The sequence below is a fragment of the Heterocephalus glaber genome, unplaced genomic scaffold (genome assembly GCF_053883595.1).
Source record: "Heterocephalus glaber isolate CG9 unplaced genomic scaffold, H.glaber_assembly_v1.0 deba00001472, whole genome shotgun sequence".
In the NCBI taxonomy this organism is placed as follows: Eukaryota; Metazoa; Chordata; class Mammalia; order Rodentia; family Bathyergidae; genus Heterocephalus; species Heterocephalus glaber.
This window is the reverse complement of record NW_028258315.1, coordinates 49,433,682-49,458,452: the sequence shown is the minus strand read 5'-3', so window position 1 is coordinate 49,458,452 and position 24,771 is coordinate 49,433,682. Positions and strand designations below refer to the sequence as shown.

General features: G+C 37.3%; 1 protein-coding gene across 1 annotated transcript in view; it reads left to right on the top strand.

Annotated features, from left to right (window-relative positions):
• The window catches only part of Mdfic2 (MyoD family inhibitor domain containing 2), a 134,697-nt gene extending 117,507 nt beyond the window's left edge, over positions 1 to 17,190 (top strand). The window contains exons 3-4 of the mRNA XM_004854270.2: positions 5,379 to 5,600; positions 14,637 to 17,190. Of these exons, the coding sequence (XP_004854327.2) occupies positions 5,379 to 5,600; positions 14,637 to 14,896 (482 nt within the window). The 3' untranslated portion in view covers positions 14,897 to 17,190. The remainder of the gene's footprint in view (positions 1 to 5,378; positions 5,601 to 14,636) is intronic.
• Positions 17,191 to 24,771: the final 7,581 nt, after the last annotated feature.

Here is a 24,771-nt window from a genome sequence, read left to right as displayed (position 1 = left end):
TCTGTATAGTGTCACTTCCATTAACTACTTTTACTAACCATAATCATTTGTTAATGGTTTCATGGCTTATACCTTGAAATGTCACTTGTCTGCCTTGATCTGATATGAACCAAAGATAATTACAGCACTAAATTATGCACCACAGTATAGTTTAAATGCATGGGAAAATATAATTCACCCATACAGTTTTTAAAATGGCCCATATATTTGAAATACACACTCACTTTAAAAGTTTTGATCTTTAACTAAAATTAAAATCACTTTGACTTAGGTTTAGCTAAAAATATCCATATATGTTCCTGGAGTTTACCACTCCCAAGAAAATGTTAGCAACAAGCTACATGTTTTGAAGGGGAATAGAATTTGTATATTAATTGAGAACAAGAGCATGAGAAAATATCCAGGTAATAGTGAGCCATTAACATAAATGATGTGTGTGCATGATGGTTTGTACATGTTTTGCTTTGCTTTTGTTTTATGAGTAATATGATCAGAAGAATATAGTTCAAATTATCATCTTGATTGTAGTGTACAAAACATCTTAAAGAGAGTTGTCACCACGTGGATTCTGATGACTGCCCACAGAATCCAGATTTGAGGATGCAGAGGATGGAGATGATAAAACAGACAAGGGCTTAAAAGAGACTTAAAAGGAAAAATAAAAAAGAACTCTTAATTGCCTCAGTGGAGGGATAGGGCAAGTCAAACAATAGTTTTTAAGACTAGGGAGGACCGGGGATTTAGCTCAGTGGTTTTGCGGCCTGCTGTGCAAGTGCAAGGACCCGAGTTCGATCCCCAGCACCAAAAGAAAGGAAAAAGAAAAAGAAAAGACTAGGGAACTGGAAAAATGACAATACAATCAAGAGAAATTGAATTTTGGATTTTCCAGGGATAGCCAGACTTACCCAGTTTGGTAGAAGAATAAAGGGTTTAGTAGAAAAGATGTAAACTAAAAAGAGTTGGCTGGCAACCCCTATAAAATACCCAATAGTCAGGAAAAAGTGTGAGATTGCAAATTGTGTGGACTGGAGGCCTCTTAATCATGACTAGTCATTATTATTCTTTAAGTTCCTCAATGGTTAGCAGGGGGGCCAGACAGGGAGTTTATGCTTAGTAAATGTTGTCTGGCTGGCAGCTGGTTGGCTGGTTTCTTTGAGATTTAGGGAACAACTTCACAAAGAAGACAACCAGGAACGTAAACAAATGTGATCTTTGAGGGTAGGGTAAAAAGAAAGAATTATGAAAACCAAGACTTAAAGAATAAAATACTGAAGAAGCAAGAGGAAAAATGAAGCAGATAAAAGAGACAGGTAAAGTCACTAAGAGAACTAAAGCAAAAAGATGAGGGGAAGAAGGGAAGATAAAGGAAGAGAAGGGGTGGAGAAAGGGGGAGGGGAAAGGGAAAAGAAATGGGAAAGAGAAAAGAAAACCATAAACAAGAATAGACTCAGAAGAGCCATGCAACTTATTCATAATTCTAATGTCATATCTGTAAAAATTCAAATAGAGAATATATGGATAAAGAAATTACAAAGTCACATTTAGTGACCAAAAATGAAAAGCATTAAAATGGTTCCTTAATAAGTTAAAGTAAATAAATGAATAGCTCCTGTCACAGTGATTCATCTATTGCATCTGGGTACTCAATAAATGTTAATTGAATTAAATTAATAACATTTGCACAGCAGTAATAAAAAATTAATTAACTATCTTTCTGTTACTTCGTTTATGCCCACTCGTTCTTGCAATTACTTCTAACCCAAACACAAATTTTCTATTTCACTGATTTTCAAGATATACTTTAATTCTTTTCTAAGAACTACAGATGAGATCCTGATTTTTGTCCTAATTTCTGTTAAAAAATTATTTTCTCTGAGTTAATGTCAAGAACTATGTATAACAACCCAAATATAGTTTCACAAGTTCCTTACTTAATTCCAAAATAGTTTTCTCTGCAGAAGATGTGATACCACTTTTCATGTGCTTCTCTTTTTAGCTTATGCTACTTTATAATACTTTGGATACAATGTCAAGCAATACCATAGCAAGCAAGAATCTAAGGAAATTATTGTTAGTACCCGATCTATAAAAAAGGGAAGATTTCAGTAACATTCACCAAGAATTGTGATTCACTTCAGATGTCAGAATTCTGGGTTGAACAGACTGGTTCTGAAATGTGTGTATGTCAGATGATTTTTTAATGAGCAACAGATAGCTGACACTGGGGAATGAAAAAAAAAATAAAAATATAAACAGAGATACAGAATTAAAATAACTTTATGAATGGCAGCTCAACTTCTCCATAAAATTCTCTGTACAAGCCTAGTGTGCTCCAAATGGTTGCTTAATGTAGCACACCACTTACATTCAAAATGCTATACTTAAAATTGATACAAAATTAAAAAGAGAATCATACATCACTTGGCTGTATACTATATTCTCTGCATGTTCTTACATTCCAGTAACCTCTATCCAACTTTTTTGTTACTGAATTACTTTGTGCAAAAGCAATTTAAATTACATGCAGCCTAAGTGTGATCATTTGAACTGATTGTTAATTAATCTGTTAAGTAAATAGCTGCTGCAATCTCTATGCTCATCAAGGTTTCATTTCTATCAACTCATTCCGAGCTGCTGTTTAACGCATGGAACAAAGCAGCTGCAGCTGAACAGGCAGGATTTTCTGAGTGTGCAAGAAGCTGTTCTACTTTGCAAATACCACTCAGGAAAGTATAGGCCTGTCTAAGTTATTTGTAAGATGGGATTTGGGGACACATCTCAGGATTTAGGGTGCAGAAGGTTTTGGTGATGTAGTCTCAGCGGTTAGGAAACTAAGAATAAGCAAGAAATATATTAAATACTATGAAAGATAACAACTAAGCTGATGGGATGCACTAGCCCTAGGTTTGAATATCAGTTCTAACATTGACCAAAGAAGAATCTTTGGGAAACTTATCTAGATTAGTGCTCTAGGCTTTGATTAGTCTCATTCATCTGTTAACTGGAGATATACCAATTCTAACTTTTCCTTTCTGTTTAAGGAAGTGAATGGTATGTACATCCTATAGTCTTTGGGATGCTTATGTTCAACAAAGTATATAAGTGGCAGTAGAACTGGGATTAAAGTACATGCAGTGTGTGTGTTTTGTGAGTGTGTGTGTGTGTGTGTGTGTGTGTAAAGTAGTGGTTTATGTCTACTTTGTGATTATGTCCCACAGGAGAAATATAACAATGCCTACAGATGTCACAATGTATGGGGACAGGTGCTCTTGGTGTCCAGTGGGTAAAGGACAGGGATACAGCTAAACATCCTACAGTTTCCCCAGGACCACAACAAGAAAAAATTACCTGGCCAAAATACTGCTCTAAGTGGTCTAAGGCATTTTTTTCACTCTTTGTGATATTAGCTGATTACTGGATGCTTTGATATTCAAGTAAAGAAAAGTAGCTACTATATTCATTATCATCACTGTATCATTAATTTGGTGAATCTCTCTTAGGTTAAAAAAAAAGCATTTTCTCAATCTATTGAGCAAATTCTATTCAATATCCAATAGTACATTAATCACTATCAACAATGGATGTTTTCTTGAACTGCTATTTTTGCCAACCTCTTTTAGGGTAGATTAAACCCTAACCAAGAGACTTAAAGCCAGAAGCATACGGGAAAGGGATAAAATTAAACACTGCTGAAAACCAAGGCTGTTTGGAAAATTAGAAAGAAATAATAAATGGCCTGAGATGTCTATGTGTAGCAGATTGCTAAGTCTGGTGCCAGTTCAGAACCTTCAGAGAGCAACCTTCCCATGACTAGTTTCTGAGAATCACTGACTCACAAGTCTGCAGGACATTCTCGCCTTTCCACCACTCTCATGAGTAGGAGGCACCTAGGGTTCCTAAACTTGTCTGCATTTTGAAGTCACCTGGGGTCCTTCAAAAATCCTCTAAGAACTGTGATTTTTAATTAGTCTGCTGGGGAAGAAAGTGCCTGAACCCTTAAAATTCCAAATTTTTTAATTTTTCAGGTGATTCTACTCTCTAGAAAAGTCTGAGAACCATTGCCCTATGATCAAACAGAGATATTCACTTGGCCCAAATGCAGAAGCAACTCTAGAATAGACAAGGAAAGTGGACTTAGCAAAATACATTTCTTATACAGAGCTGTATAAACATGGTAAAACCAAACCAGGTTGTCAATCATATTATTTATTTCATTCAATGAGGATTATTGAATCAGCCAACCAGTGGGTAGCTATGGGAATACAATTCCCCAGAACACATCTTTACCTCCACCCAATAATGCTGCCAAATCACCAGGACTGTTGCCTATGTACCTCTTAAAATGTCCCTGGGAATCAGCCTACCCACATTTTTGAGAATACCTTCTTCACTTTCCTCTTTTCCTCATTTTAAGACTCTACTTATTGGATAAGTCATAAAATAAGTACAACCCCATTTAGTCTGGTCCTCTCCCTAACAAGATTTCATGGGATGCTTCTCTCATACACTCCTAAGTACTGCAACTTATGCAGTGACTTCTTTGCTAACTTGTTTGATGCTTAAGAAGGTCAGGAACCATTCCTGTTTCAGTCACCACTGCACCCCAATGCCCAGTGCCTATTACTAACAGACAGCCAAATATTATGTGGCATGCAGGAATGAATATAGGAGCTCAAAATACATGAATTACGTGGTTCTCCTCAGCATTCCCTATGCCTCTTCAAACCAGTTATGGCCAGGGACTTTGCCAGAAGTTTTCTGAACAACTCTAACAATTGTGCCACATGATTACATAGAATAAAGCATGTTCCTAAGAAGTACATCCCCAATGCCAAATAGGCAGCTACCTGAGCCTGAGAAACAGGTAGCAACTAAGTATCATTGTGGCAGAAGTTGGAATGAGTTTATAGACTATTCATCTATATCTACTTTTTCTCATAAAGTGAAGGAAAATGATTTTTGTAGAAACAAAAAAAAAGTGATTTGATTGATATGTAAATTACTCAGCAGTACAGCCCAGTAATAAGACCTCTTTCCTGCTTCTCAGATCCATGCTACACTAGGACAGAACGTGGACAACATACTATGAGATATTTTTGATCCAAGTGAATGAATTCCTTGATTCTCCCCACCCATCATCAAAAAAACTAGTAAAAATGTATATTACAGATTAATATTATAGACAAAACTTGTAACATGAAAATTAAACTCTTCTTATATTTCTTCATAATTATTCTGCTCAATAGCGCTTCATTCTTTTTAATAAGATTTTATTTTTTATCAAATCTAGAATGTGAATTTTTCTGTGAATTTACATTCTTAGATCACTAGATAAACTATATTGTATTTGTGTATGTGTGTTTTCCTTTTTTATCTAGATATGCAACTCACAAATGAAAAGCATGCAGACGACAAACCCATTAATGCTATCATTATAAATTCAGTATCTGAATTCAATATCACAGATGGACCAGCCAAGGAAACCCCCAATGAGAAAAAACTGTCAGAATCCAGCACATCACTGTCCTCCCTTGAAGAATGCCAAATGAAATTTTCCTACCTCCAAACTGATACTTCAGTTCATCAGAGAGACACTGATGGTATGTTTCTCAGAATACAACCCATCTCTAAATAAAGCTCCCCAACCCCCAGCCCCTGTAAAATCACCACATATGCTGTTAGGAAAAAAAAGACTTTATGAATATTAAACAGGATGACTTCCATTTGAAAACCCTGGTGAATGACACATGTCAAGGTCACTTTGCAGTTATGAGGTGCTTGGCAGATTGTTTGCTCTCAAAACAGGGAATCAGAAGCAATGTGTTTTAAATAGCTTGAGTAGGGAGGGCATAATCATTCTTGTATGGAGCTGTGAAGCAGATAAAGAAATGTGACAAACTTCCTACTCTTCTTAGATATGGAACTATTCAGCTTGTGGCTCTAGGAAGACAGAAGAAGAAAGAGTAGAACTGTATTAAAATACTGGACTACAGGAATAGAGACTATCTAAAATATCAAGATTCTTTCATCAGTAATCTCTGAAAAAGGGTTGGTTTCTCTAGGTAGTATCACTTTCTAGGCATTCTGATGAGTGCAAATCAAGACCAAACTATGCTGTATATGACATAAAGAGACACTCCAAAGGGGATAGGGGAAGTGGGAGGGAAAGGGGAAAGGAAAGAAGGGAAAGGAAAACTTATGGGAAAAGGAAAAAATGGTAACAAAGTCTTTGTAAATAGGGAAGGGTGGAGGTGGTGAAGGAAGGACAGGGAATAGGGAAAAAATAGGAACCAAGATACGTTATGTACAGGTACAAAAACCCAATGATAAATGTAAATGTATTGTATACCTAAAATGTGCCAATAAAAGAATTTAAACAAAAAAGAGAGAGAGAGAGACACTCCATTTGCAAAGCCAATTTCAAATTGACTTGGTGCTAAACAATCATAATCAAGCTTAAAACTGTGGACTACACACTATGCCATATAAAATGTAACTCAGTAACTGTGCAATGACCTTTATGGGAAATATAAGCCACTCAAGAGTTTTGTAACATTCAATATACACATTTGCATTTAAAGAAATCCTGGAGTTTGTGAAAGGAAAATGTAACAGGATATTATTGTTCCTGATCTGAATTTCAATTCACATTTGATTTTGAAAATAAGAGAAAAAATTAAATAAACTTTATATAAAAGCACCTTTGTGGTCATATTAGTTTGGCTATTGCCTCTGAAGTTAAGTTTTATAACAATAACTGTACAAGTTTCATTTTTGTCAGTGGCATTTTAGCCATTTTAGAATCTCAATCTCTCAGTTATATACTAGGGCTAATAACACACCATGGGGCATTCTGAGAATCAAATGAAATAACAAGTATAAAGCACCTAGTACAGAAATCAATTGGCACATAGTAGAAACTAAATTTTAGGTTATTCTGTGACTAAAATCTTAGAAAGGAAGGAGAGTGAAGTCTTCTAACATGCTGTAAGTGTTTCATGTGCAAATCTTTCCATGGTTGTTGTAGATTAGAAACTACAGACTTGATTGCCTACAGTTTCTGGTAGAGAATGTGAATAATGAAGTAAACTGGAAATGAACAACAGAGACTGGTGAGGACTGAAGAGTGTGTTTCTTAGGGTCACTGCTTTTACCTAGCTCCACCAGACTGTTGCCAGAGGAAATACAGGCTCAGGGTTGCCTCTTGAAGTTTTCCAAGAATAGCCAGAGGTTAGGATTGTAATATGAAATTTCTAAAATTTTCATGGTTGATAACTCATTCTATTTTTTGTATCGAGCCCAAGACACTCCCAACAATGAATGTATCTTTGGGCTACCATTGGCCTGTACACGACAGCCCTGATGAAGGATGATTCTCAAATTACTAGCTTTTGTACAGATTAATGCCAAAAACAAGTAATGAAGAAGAGTTCTCTGCAAAAGTATTCTGACACTATAGCATTTCATTAGACGATGCTAGTGATGCAGAGCTGTTGCTCATCTTGTGTATCGGTTAATGACCCCAGAATTGGGAATTTCTGTTGTATGTATCCATAGAGAAAAACACAATGTGCCCAAGAATTGCTCCAATCTATCCTATCAGGGATTCTCGGAGAAGAAGAAGGGCAGGCCAACTAGCATGATATCTAAACCTTTGTGTTCTCAGGGAAGGGTCAAAATGACTACTCCATTAAAATACTCAAGAGACTCATGCCAAAAAAAATAACACATTACTCAGTTAAAAAGCACAAAGGAGCAAACAGTAAAATTAGGTTGTTTTCTAAAGGGCGGGACTGAGGCCAGTATAACTCAGGAAGTTCAGGTTTTAAACTGATGGCATAGGTAAGAAACCAACATTCCTTGCTCCCTTCATGACAATATCCCCAGTGAGGGAAGAGCTTTTGGTACCTGAGAAAAAGACAGAGTAGAAAACCCAAGTAAGAACCACAAATAGTGATACAAAATTCTCATTATCTATACTAAACAGCAAAGATAGAGGAAATCAAGAGTTAAATCAGCCTTGCTCCATTTTAGAGAATTTTTGATAGTAATTAATTTAAGGATGCAGAAATTGAGAACTAGGGTCATTGTTCATACTGAGATAAATACAGAAATATCTTTCAGGAACAGCAGGGAAAACAGAAGGGAAAAGAGAAGACTATATCCACTTTCATGTAGTTTGTGGTTAATTTATCTTCAAATGTATAAATGAGTGCATAGGAGTGGATGCTTAATTGCTAATATCTATTATTTATATACATTGCCCCACTTAAAACAGGATAGAAAAGCCTCACACATGCAGATTTTGTAAAATGTGTTGCATCCATTAGCACAGTTCATGGTGTGTGCTCTGATGGGAATTTAAAAGGATCTTTACTGCACATCACACACTATGTGCTGCAACATTATTATTAAATTGTGGTTCATCATGTGTGATCCCGTTCCCACTAAAATGGAAAAAGTCCAAAGAACCGTCTCCACTTGCTTCTGTTTCTATGCTCTTCTGATTGCAAAAGCATTCCTGGGGATTTAAAAAAATCAAGATACACATGATATCACAAAATAAATTCCTTAAAAATAACCCTGAGAATATGCCTAATTGATGTATAATTTTGAATTTGAGACATCTCATCCAGGTGGAAAAGGAAAATCATAAATACACGATACCTCAAAAGAATAGTCTTAATTACACCATGGACTACTGAATAAAATGATTACATTTTCTACACTGTAAATTTCATACAATTAAATGCAGTGGTGTCACCTTATAAAATGTTTCAATTTTATAATTATTTCAGTTCATTTGCTCAGAAAAAAACATAAGCACAAATTTACTAAGTATCACCCAAATCTAGTCATTCTGGTTTTAAAGAACTGACTTGGATGTTAGTTGTGCTTGTCTGAACTTAAATAGATTTTGACATATTTAAACAGCTATTAAAATTGATAACATCAGGGATGATACTTCATCTAGAGAAAGGCATTCAGTCACACTTTATTTATTCCCATTCTACATCACAGACATATTTTTAAGAATTTAATGTTTGGGAAGTGGGAAACAATTTTTATACTTGTGAACCAAAAACTTTTAGTAATCAGTCAGTCATTGAGTCATGAAGCTCATGATGATGTTAACTTCTCCAGACAGCACATGAATGCCTTAGAAGACTGGGTTTGGGCCAGGTTCATCTGGACTTTTGTTTCCTTGGTTTGTTTGGTTTGCAGTACTAGAGAAAGAATCCAGGACCTTTGCACTGAGCTACATTCCCAGTGCTTTTTATTTTAAGACAGCGTTTCACAAAGTTGATAAGTTGCCCAGGTGGGGGTCAAACTTGTGATCTTCCTGCCTCAGCCTCTCAGAGGCCTATACCACCACATTCAGCTCTGACTTCTTTTTATTTAATGTTTATCTTATTTTGTTTCAGGGGGAAATTGTTAGCTATCTAGGATTACTGCTGCAAGAACCATATGTACTACTTTAGATAATGATCCCAAAGGTACCAGAGAGTATGTTTCTAAAGTTGAATGATGTTTCAGGAGCTACATTTGGCAGCTATAGACACCTCTTGTCTCTCTTCCTCCTAATCATGAGTAGGCATCATGGTAATAACCCCAAAAAACTGGAGGATTGGAGATGCTCAAGGAATACAGAATTGTGACCATGAGGCTAACCTCAGGTACATTTGTGGAATTTTCTTGCATTGTAATCTATTCTATCATAATTAAACATGATTCTTTCTCATTAGACAGATTCTCCCTGTTAATTAGCCAATTAGATGTTATTTAGCACCTCTGGAAGCTGCATTGATTCTTCAGTGTCATTAGGGTAGCATCACTTAGCACATTACCATTTTAGTATCCTAAAAGTACCCCAGGAGTATAAAAAGAAAATGAAGCAACCCTAGGGAATTTTGTCCTAGCCTCTTGATCATAGGCAAATATCACTTTGGGTTCAGTGGGATCCAGATCTCCAATCCATCTTAAACCACCTTTATGCCAGGTATAATAAGTGGAAAAGCCAGATGTACACTCTGACATCAGAGATTAGAGCCAATTCCAGGGTGCCAGGTACCCAACAGAGGGCACTTCCTGTGTAAGGAATTTGTCATAAAGGTGCTAGAAGAGCTGAAAAGCCAAACTACCCTTAACAGTGAGGCAACCTAGAACTTCGCAACCATAAGAAGAGTCTATCCTGCTTCCCCATATTCTTCCAGAGCACAAATAGACTGCTGCTACTGGTACTGGCTTTAAACCACTAGCCAGTAAACAGATCTAGACAGATCACCAGGTACTGTCATTATTCAGAGCCATAGGGAAAGGGCTGTCCAGGCATATAAATAGGAGAAGATCCTGGACACTGCGTAAGAGGAGGAAGACATTAGGAGAAGCAGCCTGAGCTTCCCAGCCTCCTGGTTCCTGTTGCTAGCTCCTACTGGATCAATCCAGCCAAAAACCACTAAGGGAATCTGAAGACTGTCATCCTCCAGAATCCAGAGCAGTGCAGGGCCAGAGCAGGGAAGGTCTTGTACCATACTCAAAACTGACAAGAAGAGAGTATAAGTGTGTTGCCGCAGGCCAGCTTCCTTATTCAAAGGTCTGGATGAGACAGTCTGGGTCCAAGTTACAGTTCTACCACTTGCTGTGTTTCTTGGGGTATGCCTCTTCAACTCTGAGCTGCAGTCTCATCTATAAATAGGAATGATCAGTATCACTGAGCATCATTTTGAGGCTTGTATGAGAGGCACATGGTATAGGGGACTGCATGATGGCTTTGGGTTAGTTAGAACACAGAGATCAGTAGAACAGAGGGTGTTTGGAACCAGGCTTTGGATCCAGAAAGAATTAGATGTGAATTACTGCTCTACCACTTTATGGTTGGGAGGACTTGGGACACTTGGTGACAGGCTCTGAACCCTAGTATTTCATCTAAAAATGGGGATCACAATACATATTCACCTCTTAGAGGCAATCACTGATTTATTCATTCAGCAAGAGATATGGCTTTCTACCTCCTGTAACTTAGATTATAATGGAGGAGAAACTAGCAAACTAGGTAAGTTAATGCCATCCTGTGGTCCATGTTATGAAGAAGAAAAATAAAGCAGGGTGCTGTGAGAATTTCAGCAATGATATGATTCAGAGGGAAGGTGTTTTAAACAAAAGACCAAAATGTTTCAATAGGAGTTGGGTGAAGCTGGGGAGATGTGCAATACAAGCAGAAGGTGCAATATATGCATAGGTTGTGAGACAGAGTTATTCCAAATACTGAAATTCAGCCAGTGCAACTGTAGTACAACAAGGAACAAAGTGGGTCCAGAAGTCAGAAAAAGAGGCAAGAGCCAAGGCATAAAGGGGGCAGTAGGCTAGACCAAGGAATCAAGACTAGAGGGGAAAATCAATCATTCTAATTTAAGATTAAAAATATCACAAGAACCAGTGAAATGGAAGTAGGCTCATGTGGTCTCAGAACGTCCTCAACAGGAGGCTCTTGCTGTGGTCCTGACATCAGCCAATGGGAATCAGAACCAAGGTGGCTCTGCAGGTGGATCCAAGCTTGAGGTAGAATCTACAGGACACACTGATGAACTAGATGGGGAGGGTGATGAGAAAAAGGAAAGGGACAAAAACTGATTCTCAGGTGTCCAGTGAACGAATTTGTGTGTCCAGGAGCCACTCATAAGGGAAAACTAGAGGACTGACAAGTGTGTGGGAAAAAGGAGAAGGTGTCAAGTCCAATTTAGCCTTGGTGAGATGCTTTGAAGGTAGTGCAGAAGAGACATGAAGTAGGTAACTGGATGCACGCAGTACCCTTTGGGATGGGTCAAGAGAAGGGATGCTAATCGTGGAACATCATGTTTATTAAACATTATAGCCCTGGGAATCAGTTCAGGCAAACGTATTCAGTCAGGAGGAGGGGAAGTCCAATGCTCTTTTCAAATAGTTACAGATTTTCCTCTGAACTGCTTCTGTTACTTTTGAGCAAACAAAAATTAGCCATATACAAAACAATTTTGCCTGCTCACGTAGATTTATTTAATACACCTTTTAAGAAAAGTATGGAACACACTTGAAAGTTTGGAAAAATCTGTTTTCAATTCATTAATGTGACCATGTTCTTTTGGGCAAGAGGCTCTGCCTTTTATAACCAAATAAAAAGGACTGACTTAGAAACAGAAAAGAGGTGGGGCCTCTATTCTTAAGTGCAAAATAGAGAGGTGCAGGGTAGCAAATGCCAATTTGGCCAAAGGATTAGGCCAAAATCTTTTTCTTCCTTGTAAATAAAATCTGCAGTATACATCCGAAGCAGAGACCTCCAGAGTCTGCCAACTTGAGATGCTGGCAAGTGCAATTGAATTAAAAGGTTATGTGCCCTAAGGAAATTATAAGACCATTTTACAAAAAGGCTCTTCACACTCTAGTGAGAAATACCAGCTCCTATCCCTATACTCACCCTGCACCCTATCCTACTTATCTCCAAATGAAACTTTCAGCCTTGCATGTATAAAGGACAGGACCCAGTAGGTTCATTTTTATATGGTCATAAGCCTCAGTTTCTTGAGCCCCTAGCCTAAGGAATCACAGAGTATTGGTTTGGAATTATTGTCTACTGAGAACTTCTCTTTGCCAAGGGCTGCTATAGTAGCAGTCTTGGCACTGGTAAAACTCGATGAGGTTGTATGCCCCACGTTTTTGACCACCAACATGCCCTCTTCAGAAAAGGCTAGGCAAAAATACAGTCTATGTACTATTACTAACTTACTCCTGAATTTTTGTGGGTGGTTTGTGGTGACTTAGGAGATATGAGTGAGTTGGCCATATGCTGGAAGCTGGCGTTAAGTGAGTAAAAATACAACCAGTCTGGCAAAGAGATGAGTATGTACCCCACAGAGGCATTATGAAGCATGCTGCCTAAACTATAAATACTGAGCAATGACCACAGCACCTGCAACAATATATGGCAATTAATGTAGTCATAAAGTCATGGCATATATTTTTTAACCATGATCTTAGCGGGAAGAAAGAGAGGGAGACACACGGGGAAGGGAAAAGAAAAGAAGATTTTTCTTTACCTAAATTCAGGATTCACTTCAGAACTTTATAGTGTTTTTTGATAAATTAAAAGTTTTCTTTAAAACTATTTTTTCCCCTGGGTACATTTTGAGATTTTCCTTTCTTTTAAAGATTATCAAGCATGTGAACAATGAAAGAAAAAATATTTTCTGGAAAATATTGTTGGAAGAAAGTGAATGGGGCTAGAAGATCACTCAGACTGTAGCATATGATGTAAAGGGGAAAACTCTGTATCCTTGCACAGTCTGCATTGACTGAAGACTGAAAACTAAAATAATTAGCATCCTTATTGGGAAAAAATAGATCCTTATGAAAGGCAAACTTTGATCAATTGATAAGCCCATCTGGAGGGGAAATTTTCTTCCAATTCATGATAGAATGTTACTTTCAACCATCAACAATCTTTCAGATCACTAATTTTAATTAATTGGATGACACATCACTGGGCATAATCAATAAGGTTGAACACTTACCTATACTTTTACAAAAACACTCATATAGCTTTGAGACTTTTTAAACTTGAAAATAAGTTATAATTTTAATAGGAGAACTGCTACATCTTCTAACTAATTCCCTTTATAGAAGCAAAAATATATAATAATCTATAACCCATCACAGCTGTTTGGCTAGAATTACCAATTACCTTCAATGCCTTTGAGATACTTTCCAGCTTTTTATAAGTCTGCATAGTAAAGTTTTAAACCAATTTTCTTAAAGAGGACTGATAAGATTTAAAACCTTTTAGGCATATGATGACGTATTTCACTTAAACAACTTGAATATAAAATCAAGGCTTTGCATAACTAGAGGAAAATGGAGACAGGAATTAAAAATAAAACAACCCAAAAAGCTGTGATTATTTTAAAAAGCACTTATATTAAGTTTTCAAATGTACTTTTCGCTTACATTTGAACATGGGTGTGGTAGTTTTGTGAGAATCAGTCAAATAACAAAGCCTGGTAACAAGGACATCTGTAGTCTCTCCTTGTCCCCAACTCTAATTGCTCCTGCAGACCCTGCACTTGGGGAGGCCTTGCTATTTTTCAGACAGTTGCTAGGTTTTCAGATAGGCAGATAATTGTGTGTCTTCCCTGCACCTCTATGAGCAAAGTAAATAAAAGGGTTTAGAAAAGTGTCAGCACTTTAAGTAACTAGATTACATGGAATCGATAGGAAATACTAAGGAAGTTAATAAAGCAATTACTTAAGGGGAGATAGTGGTGGCATGGGGTAGGGAAGCTTGAAAGACTAACAGAGTACATTACCCCTAATGTGGATAAATAATTAAGAACTGGCTATAAAGTCATCAGTACAGCTCCACACCTGCATGCTCCCATGGATGGCCCCTCATATGTTACTATTAATATTCTTTCTTCTTCATTTTACTATATTTTTGCTCATGAATAATTATTTTTAATTGTATGCATTTCATGGGGCAATATGTGATAATTCCATACACGTATGAAATGTATAATGGTCAGATCAGGGCAGTTAACAATTCCACTTCTTTAAACATTTTTTTTAACTGGTTAACACATCATAATTGCTTCTTCTTCTTTATGCAGAGGAATGTGCATCCTTGATCCTCACTTGTCTGTTCTGCCAGTTTTGGGACTGTCTCCTGATGCTCCCTGACACATGTGAAGCCATGTGTGTCAACCTGTGCTGCCCCTCTCACAGGTACCACCACACCTCGGATGAGAGCCACTCGCGCAATGACTGCAGCTGCAACTGTGACATGGACTGCAGTCTTTTTGAATCATGCCATGAGACCAGTGAGTGCCTGGAGCTGGCCATGGAGATTTCAGAAATCTGTTACCACTAGCATGATGAAGGAACCACTCCTCACAGTCCTTTTAGCCACAGTGGGAAATTCCACTACAACAAGACCGAGATTTCCATGTGCCAAAATGCAAGGACTGTACATACTTCTTGGATGCTCTAGGCCATTGTATTCTGCACCTGTCTGGGAAAGTTAGCATTGTCAACTCAGTGATTTCACTCCAAATCTCACAACCGCATGGCTCACTGAAAAATAAGATTCTTGATCACACATGATGAACAAATCTTAAATACCTCTTAAATGCCATAGGTACAAGATGTTTCTTGACTATAAAACAGCATGCTAAACCACTCTGTATTCTTGAATTCATCAGCTTGCATCAAGGATTCAACCTCATTCACAAATTCAGGCCAAATTAATGCTTTGTTTTAGAATTGACATATATTAGCTCATCTTTCTAATGGACTCATGAATAAACATTATGCATTGTTGATTACTATTAATAATGTATTGTATAACATCATTTTGTAATTAAAATTTTATTTAGACAGTCTCTTAAAATTCACTTAAATGTACAGTTTGGGTAGGAAAGGGAATAGGATGAATTAGAAACCATGTTCCTGTAATTACAACAGATGTCGAGTACTGGTATACAACAGATGTCTCGAAAACATCTCCAGTGAATACTGGTATACTTTAAAAGATTACTATAATTCTCAACTGTATTATTATATGTCTATGACTATGTCATAACAGGTTATACATATTCTTAATCTCTTACAGAAAGGCTCTTTATTCTAATAAGCATAAACGGGAATAATGTGCAAGTTTCAAGAAAATGATCTCTGACAATTCTTCATTTTCCTCATTTCTATTTGTCAGGTACATTAAGCAACAGGATATTAAAACAGGAATCAGTTCATTTTACTAAACTATTATTTGTGTAGACATCTAAAATAAATACATACACAGGTTCTTATTCAGTTCCAAATTTTCTAATACAGAATGTTCTTCGGAAATCACATTCTTAATTTTTTTCTAATAAAAAGTAATTAATAATTAACATTAAGCACTTCTCTGTACTTATGATATCTTTTTTAAAAAGATGTGATATGAGCTGTAAAATGATTTTCAATTTGAACAAATTAAAACAACAGCTCACATAGAAAACATATCTAGGCTGAAGCTACTTTGGAATTTTATTTTCTATAGGCATGATTCTATAGCTACAAGGGAAATATGCTCATTAATTTGTGTTTATGTCTTCCCACAGAGATAACTTGTATATTAACTAAATATAAACAGCAGCATGTATCATTAACCAAACCTAGAACAGAAAAGAAAAGGGAGAGTTGAGACAGATTTTTGTGATTTAGTAAAAACAATAACAACAAACTCCAAAATACCAGTTTTATCCTACCTTGGGTAATTTCAGGCCAAAACATGTGTTTTATTTCTGTAGTAAACTGGGACATTTTTCTAATCTGCAAGAAATTCCCCTAACATTGAAAACTATAAATCTTGAAAGTTTTAATGCTGCCTCTAGCAGGTATTTAGCTGCTCTTGACTTGTTACTGACAGCCTAGTGCAACCATGGTTAATGCCAGCTTCGTTCCTTTTGACTATCATGTTGTGCCTCCCACCTCTCCTGAAACACTGTATCCTCTCTGCCTTTTGGATGCTCAAGCTCTATATTCTGCGCAAAGAACTTACAGACTAAAAAAAAAAAAAAAAAAAATCTGTTGAACAGGAAAGGAAGCTAAGGCCATTCTTATCCAGTGTCCTCTTACTTCACAAGAGGAAAAGGAGGCCCCAGTCAGTGACCTGCCCAAGACCCTATCCCAAAAATATGATACCTGCTGTCATTGATCAGACCAGGCCATATATGTAGTGAATATTTTGATGATCAGCCCCCTATTCCTTCTAATTTACATATGCTATCAAATTGAGCAAAAACTGTGCATTTCAAATTTGAATTGAATGCTCGTCAATTACAGACATAAAAATCACCAGGTCTCATTTCATACTGTGGTCAGAATACTCCAAGATCTTTCTGTGGCCTTGCTTTCCATGGTTTGTTAACTTGCTCCTCACTTTCAGAATTCACCATGCTATAGCAGAAAGGGTCGGTTATATAAAGTGTGAAATTTCTTTTCTTTATAACCAATAATAAAACATCATCCTTTTTGCAAACTGAATGGCCGTTTCAATTGAATTCTTACACAATAAAACATACACAGCTGGGAACATACAATCACATGGGAAAGACAGATCAAAAAAGGATGTGGTTATTGATTAAATACAAATATCATGATCTGAGAAGGCTCGGGTGTTTTATGCAGTGATGAAGGCCTGTGATTACAAATAAAGATAATGTTGTACTTTAAGGTGGGGCTGCTTGGTGAATGGAGCACTCTGATTTAAAAAACCTGCTAGAATAAAAGAAAGTTGAGAACATACAAGCTTTATAAAGAATGGAGGGCAGACATTTTTTCCTCAGAGCAATATACCCATATAGTTACACTGTCTTTGCTCAATGGATTTTTACAAAACCATTTTATCTCTCAAAGCCAACAAAATAGGTAAAGTGATGTAGAAACAAAGTTACATTTAACTTGCCAATGAAATCTTCCCACTACATGAGCTGAAAGGATTACCAAATTAATTACCAATGGTGGACAATCAAAGTTAATAGCGCTTGGGAAATCACCACAGTCCCCCTCCCCCAAGGGAGTAAGAACATATATTCACGCAAGGAAACTTTACAAACAGGAAACATTATATGAGCGCGTTTCATCATTTTTCTTCAAGGATAAATATGTAGGTGGAAAACGGCTGAAGGGCAGATTTCATTGCCCAATGCGTTTCTTGCCCTATAAAATGGAGGAAAAGAATAATATGTACTGTGATGGTCAGCTTCCTGTCACTACAGTATAGCAAATACCTGAGATAGTCAACTTATAAGAGGAAAACAATTATCTTGGCTCAAGTTTTGGAGGTTTGTAGTTCATCATCTGTTTGCCCCGTTGCTTTTTGGACCTATGGAAAGGCAGTGCATCATGGCAGAGAGCACAGGGTGGAATAAAGTCACTTCACAGATGAGAACTAAAGTAAGGAATGAAGATGGAACCCGGGTCTCACAGTCCCTTTCAAGGGAACACCCTCAGTGAGGAGACCTCCCCTATGGCTCCACCTTTTAAAGGTACAAACACCTCTCAATAGCACCACGCTGGAGACCAAGCCTTTAACACATGGCCCTTGAAGGACATTCAAAATCCAAAGAAATGCAACTCACAGTTAAATAAGGTATTTTGACTACGAGTGTTTTGCCCATCAAATGCTAAATTTATTCAGGCCATAGGAATTAATGGCTTCAGATGAAATGTAAACATTTGGTTTAACTGTTGGATTTTCTCTGAAGAGATCTGAGTAAAAGCCATATATTAGCCATATGTAGTTTCATGTTTACTGTGTGGAAAGGCCAGGGAATAGGGAATTAGATGATTTTCTAGGAAATAAAAAGAGCAGGGGCCTAGAATGGTATTATCGGGCTCCTTGAAGAGAGTACTAGAGAGCTTCTCACAGTACAGGGAAGGAGCTAGGATGGAGGCTGGGGGTGGGGGGTGCGGAGCAGAACTTGCGTCATTATTTGGATGAAAGTGATCCCTTCTCATCTACTATCTTAATATGTTGTACAGCTTTGCCTTTGCCACTACTTCTATATCAGTGGTTCTCAACTGATGTTGGTCCCTTTCCCCATTCTGCAAAACCTGGAAACACAATTGGTTATCACAATGAAGAGGAGATGGTTATAATTAAATAGAAGCCACAGATGTTTCTCAATATCCTACCATGAACAGAACAACATACCACAATAGAGAAATATCCAAATATCAATCATGTAAAATTGAAAAGACCCAACTCAGAAGCCTTTTCATCACCAAATTTGCCTTTAAAACTATTGAAAACAAAGTGGTCAGATTAAAATATAGGATGCCCAGTCAACCTTGAATTTAGGAAAACAACAAATAATATCTTAGTGTAAGTATGAGGTATGATTGAAAAATATGTGGATGGGGCCAGGGATTTAGCTCAGTGTTTCCGCCACCTGCCTTGCAAGCTCAAGGTCCCGTGTTTGATCCCCAGTACCAAAAAATATATATATATATATATATATATATATAGAGAGAGAGAGAGAGAGAGAGAGAGATGTTTAAATTTTTTTAATTCATTACAATAAAAGACATTATCATTAATACCCCACAAAATACCCACTTGTGCTTTAAACGCACTCATCCCATCATTCTTGAGACTTTCTGGAAGATCTCTTTCCTGTCTTTAGTTGCATTGTCATGGCTGCCTCCATGTCTTGAATTGATTCAAAATGTCTATTGTTTGTCATCATTGTGACTTTGTGGAAGAGCCAGGAGCTGTAGGTACCAGATCCAGTGGATAAAGTCAATGAGGACACAGTAATGTTTTTATGTGGCTGGCTTTTTGCTAGATGACACTGCACAGCAGTGAATTTTGGTCTAAAGATAAGCTCTGGAGCATTTTCCTTCCTGTCCCAGCTCACACTGGGCTATTGTCTTGAACTAGGCCAGCCAAATTTCTGTCTTCTGCTTCACATCTCCATTAGCACCTTAGGTCCTCTGTCAAAGACTATCTCTAGTCAAGAGGTAAGAACTTGGAAGAGTTTGGATCATAAGTATCTTCTAAAGGCTCATGTATTAAAGACTTGTTCCAATCTTGCACTCTGAGGAGGTGGTGGAATTTGAGGAGTGGAGCCTACTGAGAGCTCCTTGGGTCATTAGGGGTGTGTCCTCAAAAGGGATAGCGGGACCTTGGTCTGCTCCTCTCCCATTTACTTACCAGCCATGAGCTGCGCAGTTTTATTCTGCAATGTACTCCCCTAGGCCCAAAGCAATGGGCCAACCAATAATTACTGGAACCTAGAAAATTGTGAGCCAAAATAAAACTTTTTATAATTTGATTATTCCAGGTATTTATTACAGTGATGAGATCTGACTAGCACAGAAGAAATCTTCACTTAAGCATTAAGTTCTCAGTCCTGCTTTCTGATTAAATCATTGTTCAGAAAGATCCATGTTAAAAGGTTTTTGCATTCTATGAGAATATTTTCTCCTCTGTAGCTATTTGCCTTTCCATATATCTCTTTCTGTCAAGAGGTATGAGTGGGAAGGTGAGTTCCAGGCATTTCTTGGTCATGGATTGGAATACCATCTACTAACACCCAAACATTACCATTCCCTCCTAGTATATAGTTAGAGGTGGACCAGAAGGGCTTACACTTTCCCATTATTTTACTTATTCTTTAGTTGTGAAAAAATATCATGTAGGAAATACTTAAGATACTTATAGATATTATTTTATACTCTACCTTTGTAAAATAGGTTCTATTATTATCTCCATTTTTCTTGGTTAAACAGAATCTTAAAGTGATTAGCAACTTGTGCATGATCACATAGCACACAGCCAGGACTGTTAATTCCAAAGTCCATGCTTGTAATTACTTAGCCTAAAAGTTATATCTGTGAAAAAGGATCAAATCTATATAAAGTTCAACTATTCACTTCCAAAGCAATCATAAAATTATGATTATGTATTCAAAGAAAATTCATTCACTGATAGTAAATGTTGTACAAGTTGTGATCTTATGCAATGATTAGAATTTGAAACATCCTCAAAATGCTTTTAAGATATGTACCCAATAAGTAATAAATGCAAAATCAATGTATTGCAATTTAATCCTTATGTTAGTAGCTTTGCCTCACTCATCTATGGCTACAAAGACTTACCTTTTAGTGTTCCATTTTAACAAGGCAACTTTGATCTCTGCTTGAAGAGAATCCATTGCATATGCCCAGCACACAGGCCAGCTCCTCATCAGCATTCCACCAGCAGATACTAGGAGCATGAATGGTTTTTAATCAGTCAACAACACTATGGTCAACTAAATGTATTCAGATACTTAGACCTTTTATCTCAAAAGCTGTGTAGAATCTAAGGTCATGGTAACATATTTATGGTTTATTGTTCCTCAAATGTACTTAGAGTGAATTTACAAAGCCACAACTTATTTAGTGGATACAGAGACTTCATTAGGTTCAGCACTCCCTAACATCCTCTTTGTTCCCTCTTTCAGCACTTTCTGCCTGCAGTTCCTCACTTAATAGCAACTTCCCATAAATTTTTTTTAAAAATCAAAATAAATTAATAATACAGAGCCACATTCAGTACCTAAGCGACTCATCATTTGTCATTTAGTCTCTTCAGAAAGCAACATTAAGATTTCAAATGGCTGTACAGCTGTGCAATACAAGTCACAGGTTCCTGCAATGGGCAGGAAGGCAAAAAGCCAGCCCGGTACCTGGGTCACCACTCTGCCATCATTATGATTACATAATTGCTGATGTGGCTACAGTAATAACTCACTAGGCTCAAAAACTGAGTTTGTGGAACAATCCCCAGATTGTACAACTAGGTCAAAATATGGTTCTAATGTTACAGAGAGGCCCCAACTGCGATCCATATATTTCATGAAGTTATCTCAACTCATTTTTGTAACTTTCATTCTAAATAGTAACATGTATAAACTCAAACTTTTGATGTATTAATTATAATTTTATAATGTCTTAGAAATATATTAGAAATAATTTTGAATATAAAATGTCCATGCAGCACCAAAAATGATTTTGTACTCTAACAATAGCACTTGCCTAATATTTTGGGAAACATTAGGTTAAATCAAAGCAAGAGTGTGAGAAGTCAGATGATCAGATGGGAGGCTACTGCCCAACTCCAGGTAAGACCTAGTAGAGGTCTGGAATAAGATATTGGTTGTGAAGTGAGTTTGCAACTTGTTTAGCAGCAGATGAAAAGCCAATACAGGATGGCAAAGGATTCTGTGAATAAAGTGGTGGAGCAGGAAGATTGGCTGAGCAGCTGTGTAGGGGACAAATTAAAGCAAGGGGATCTAAAGTCTGAGAAAGGAGCAATTGCAATAAGCCATGAGGTGCTGAAGGCTTGAAATAAGATGGTGACAGGGAAAACAGGCGGAAAGAGATGGATGGGAAAGAAATCAGAAAAGGACCATTAGTCCTCTTTCAAACTCTTTTTATTTTAAGACTCAAATATTCCCTACTGTCTATCACATATATGAGTCATGAAGCCATTAATTTCATTAGGGAAGAAACGGGTTGGGGAGGGGAGAGTTCTATTCCAAGTGGAAAGTCAAGGTATACTTTTAGCTACATTAAGCCAGCCTTCTGCTGCTCAGCACACTGATGTAATTCCAACATAAAACATAATCTATAATATTCCAGGGGAACAAATCCAATTCTTGGTCATATAAATTTTCATATAAGTCCATCACAATTCATTCCCAAAACATCTCATTCTCTTTGAAAGCTAGAGCTGCAGCAAGTGATCAAAAAGTGTATTTTAAAATTGCTCTGGAATTTCCAGAGATGTTAAATCTAACCTGCCTATGGTGCAAGACTAATCCTCCAAACTTTAAATCAGAGGTAAAGCATTTTATGCTTTAAAAGATATATTCCTCAAAGTTTATCTTGGTGTATTAAAGTCAAATGTGAGTTATCGCTTACCAAATCTGGAGCTGATGTCTCTCTGTGATTACCCTAGGTAGGAGAGAATAAGTACCTTCCAACAAACATATTTTTTACCTTTTCATCTGCCTCTTGCTATTTTCAATAGAGTGAAAAATAATAGTCAAGGAGTGACTTTTCTGGGCTAGAAGAAGTGCAAATCCCATCTGACTATACTCTAAATTGTATTCCAGGGCCCTGGCAAGTTCTGCCACAAGGAGAAAAATAATGGAAATGGACTTCTCAATAGGTGGATTGGTTCTGCCATAATAATCAGAGGAAATTCATCTGATGAACTTTCAGTACATTTATATCAGCTTGTAACCCAAGGTATATATTATTGGTCAGGCCTGAAATTTACACCATTCTACCCTTGCTTGGCTTTCTGAATTAGGGAGTCAGCTATGCCATGACCAGGGTACTCTGTGAAGCTCCAGAATGAGTAGAAACCTTATAGCTGATACTACTTATATAGAAAAGCATTGTCAATTCTTCTGGTTTTATCCACTGTAAACATGACAATTATTAGTAATTCAAAATTTCTCCTAGAAGTCTGGAGGAAGCAGGAGGAATAATTCAGATTAAAGCCATTTTAGAAGAGGCTACACTTCCCTACAGGTTGGAGCAGAATACTACCTAGACACCCTGAATCAGAAGAAAATCACACAGGTTCACAGCTCAAGTGCCCTCTCTTCTGGTCTTTGGGGGTGTCTGAGTTACTCTAAAATGTCCTTTATAATGTAAATATGTTCCATAAAAAGGTTTTGTGTCAGCCATGTAACAGTAAATAGAAAGCCTTAAGTCTACATAAAGACAGGGATTCAAATTCTGGCACCACCATTTACTGACTAAATGTATTGGGTTAGTAATTAACCCTTCATGAGGTTCCTCATTGATAAAATGTAGTTAATTTGATTCTACTCCATGGGAACACTATGAGAAGTAAGAGAAATAAATCAGCAAATCCCTTACTGTAGCCTTAGTACATACACTGCACTCACTAAATTTTGGCTGTAAGTGGTGTTACTTACAACCTAGTTCATTGGTTTCCTTAATATACGAGAGGTATCTATGCTTTATTTCAGCAATATCTTCTCTCATATAAACCTTTGAGACTTCTTTCGTGCATTACCCTTTTCATTACTTTTAGTTACTCCTCCATGAAATTAGCACTTCTAATTCCCATATCTCTATTTTTCCTGGTAATGTATACTTTTTTCCCAAGATAAGAATAATATTTACTAAAGTAGGTAAGTTACTTTTCTCCTTGCTAATACAAAATACCCAACACTCAAAGTTAAAAGAGGAAAGGTTTACTTTTAGCTCACAGCTTTTTGAGGTTTCAGTCCATAGTCAGCTGGCTTCAAGGCCAGGTGGCATGGAAGAGGGGCATCACAGAGGAGAAACAGTTCATGGCAGACAGAGGACAGGACAAGCAGCAAGCAGCAAGCAAGGAGCAGTGACCACAGCAGCTCTTTCTGTCCCTTATATTCTATTTAGGCTACCTGCCCTAGAGTGGATAGCACTCGCACCCAGGGTGGGGCCCCTTAATCCTATCATCACACCATGAATAATCCCAGCATCACACACTCTAGATCCAGCCACCTCCTAAAAGCTCCACCTATGACTGCATGAGGCTTTGGGGGAACATCTAGATACAAGCCTTAATAGTTAAGTTTTCTGAATTCTTACTACATCCTAAGCATGGCACGGATGTCTATAAATGCATAACCTCATTGAATAACCTCAACAACTTCTGGCAAAGGTATTGTGAACCCCATTTTACTGACAAGGCCTTGGGGAATTTAAGTAACCTAAACAGCAAGGTAAGACAATGGCTGGGCAGATATTTGTATGTTGGAGTTAGTTTGTGAGAGTCCAAAGTCCATATTCTTAACCACTGTACTAAAGTAAATAAAGAAAGTTGTAGGACAACCAAAGTTGAAGTCCAATTTGGTCAATTTGGCATTTCAGGATTTTTTTTAAAGGAGGCAATGAGAAACACATAGAAATGAGCTTGTGAAGCAGGTTTCCCTGGATGTCCTCAGGAACATTAGAGAGTAGGTAAGAGAGACTTCATTTTATGGGAATGAAGTGGACTGTAATCACTTTTACCCAGGAAAGCAGGGGGTTAAGTTATTTGAATGAAAGAGAAAGGGTTGTCTTTGCTCAGACACTTACCATAGTTCAGAGTGGATGCAGGAAGGAACTGTTGTGGGGTGCTTCTGATAGACTGCATGCAGTGAGGTGCCTGGGTGAGAGATGGTCCTAGAGCTGCCTCCTGCTCTC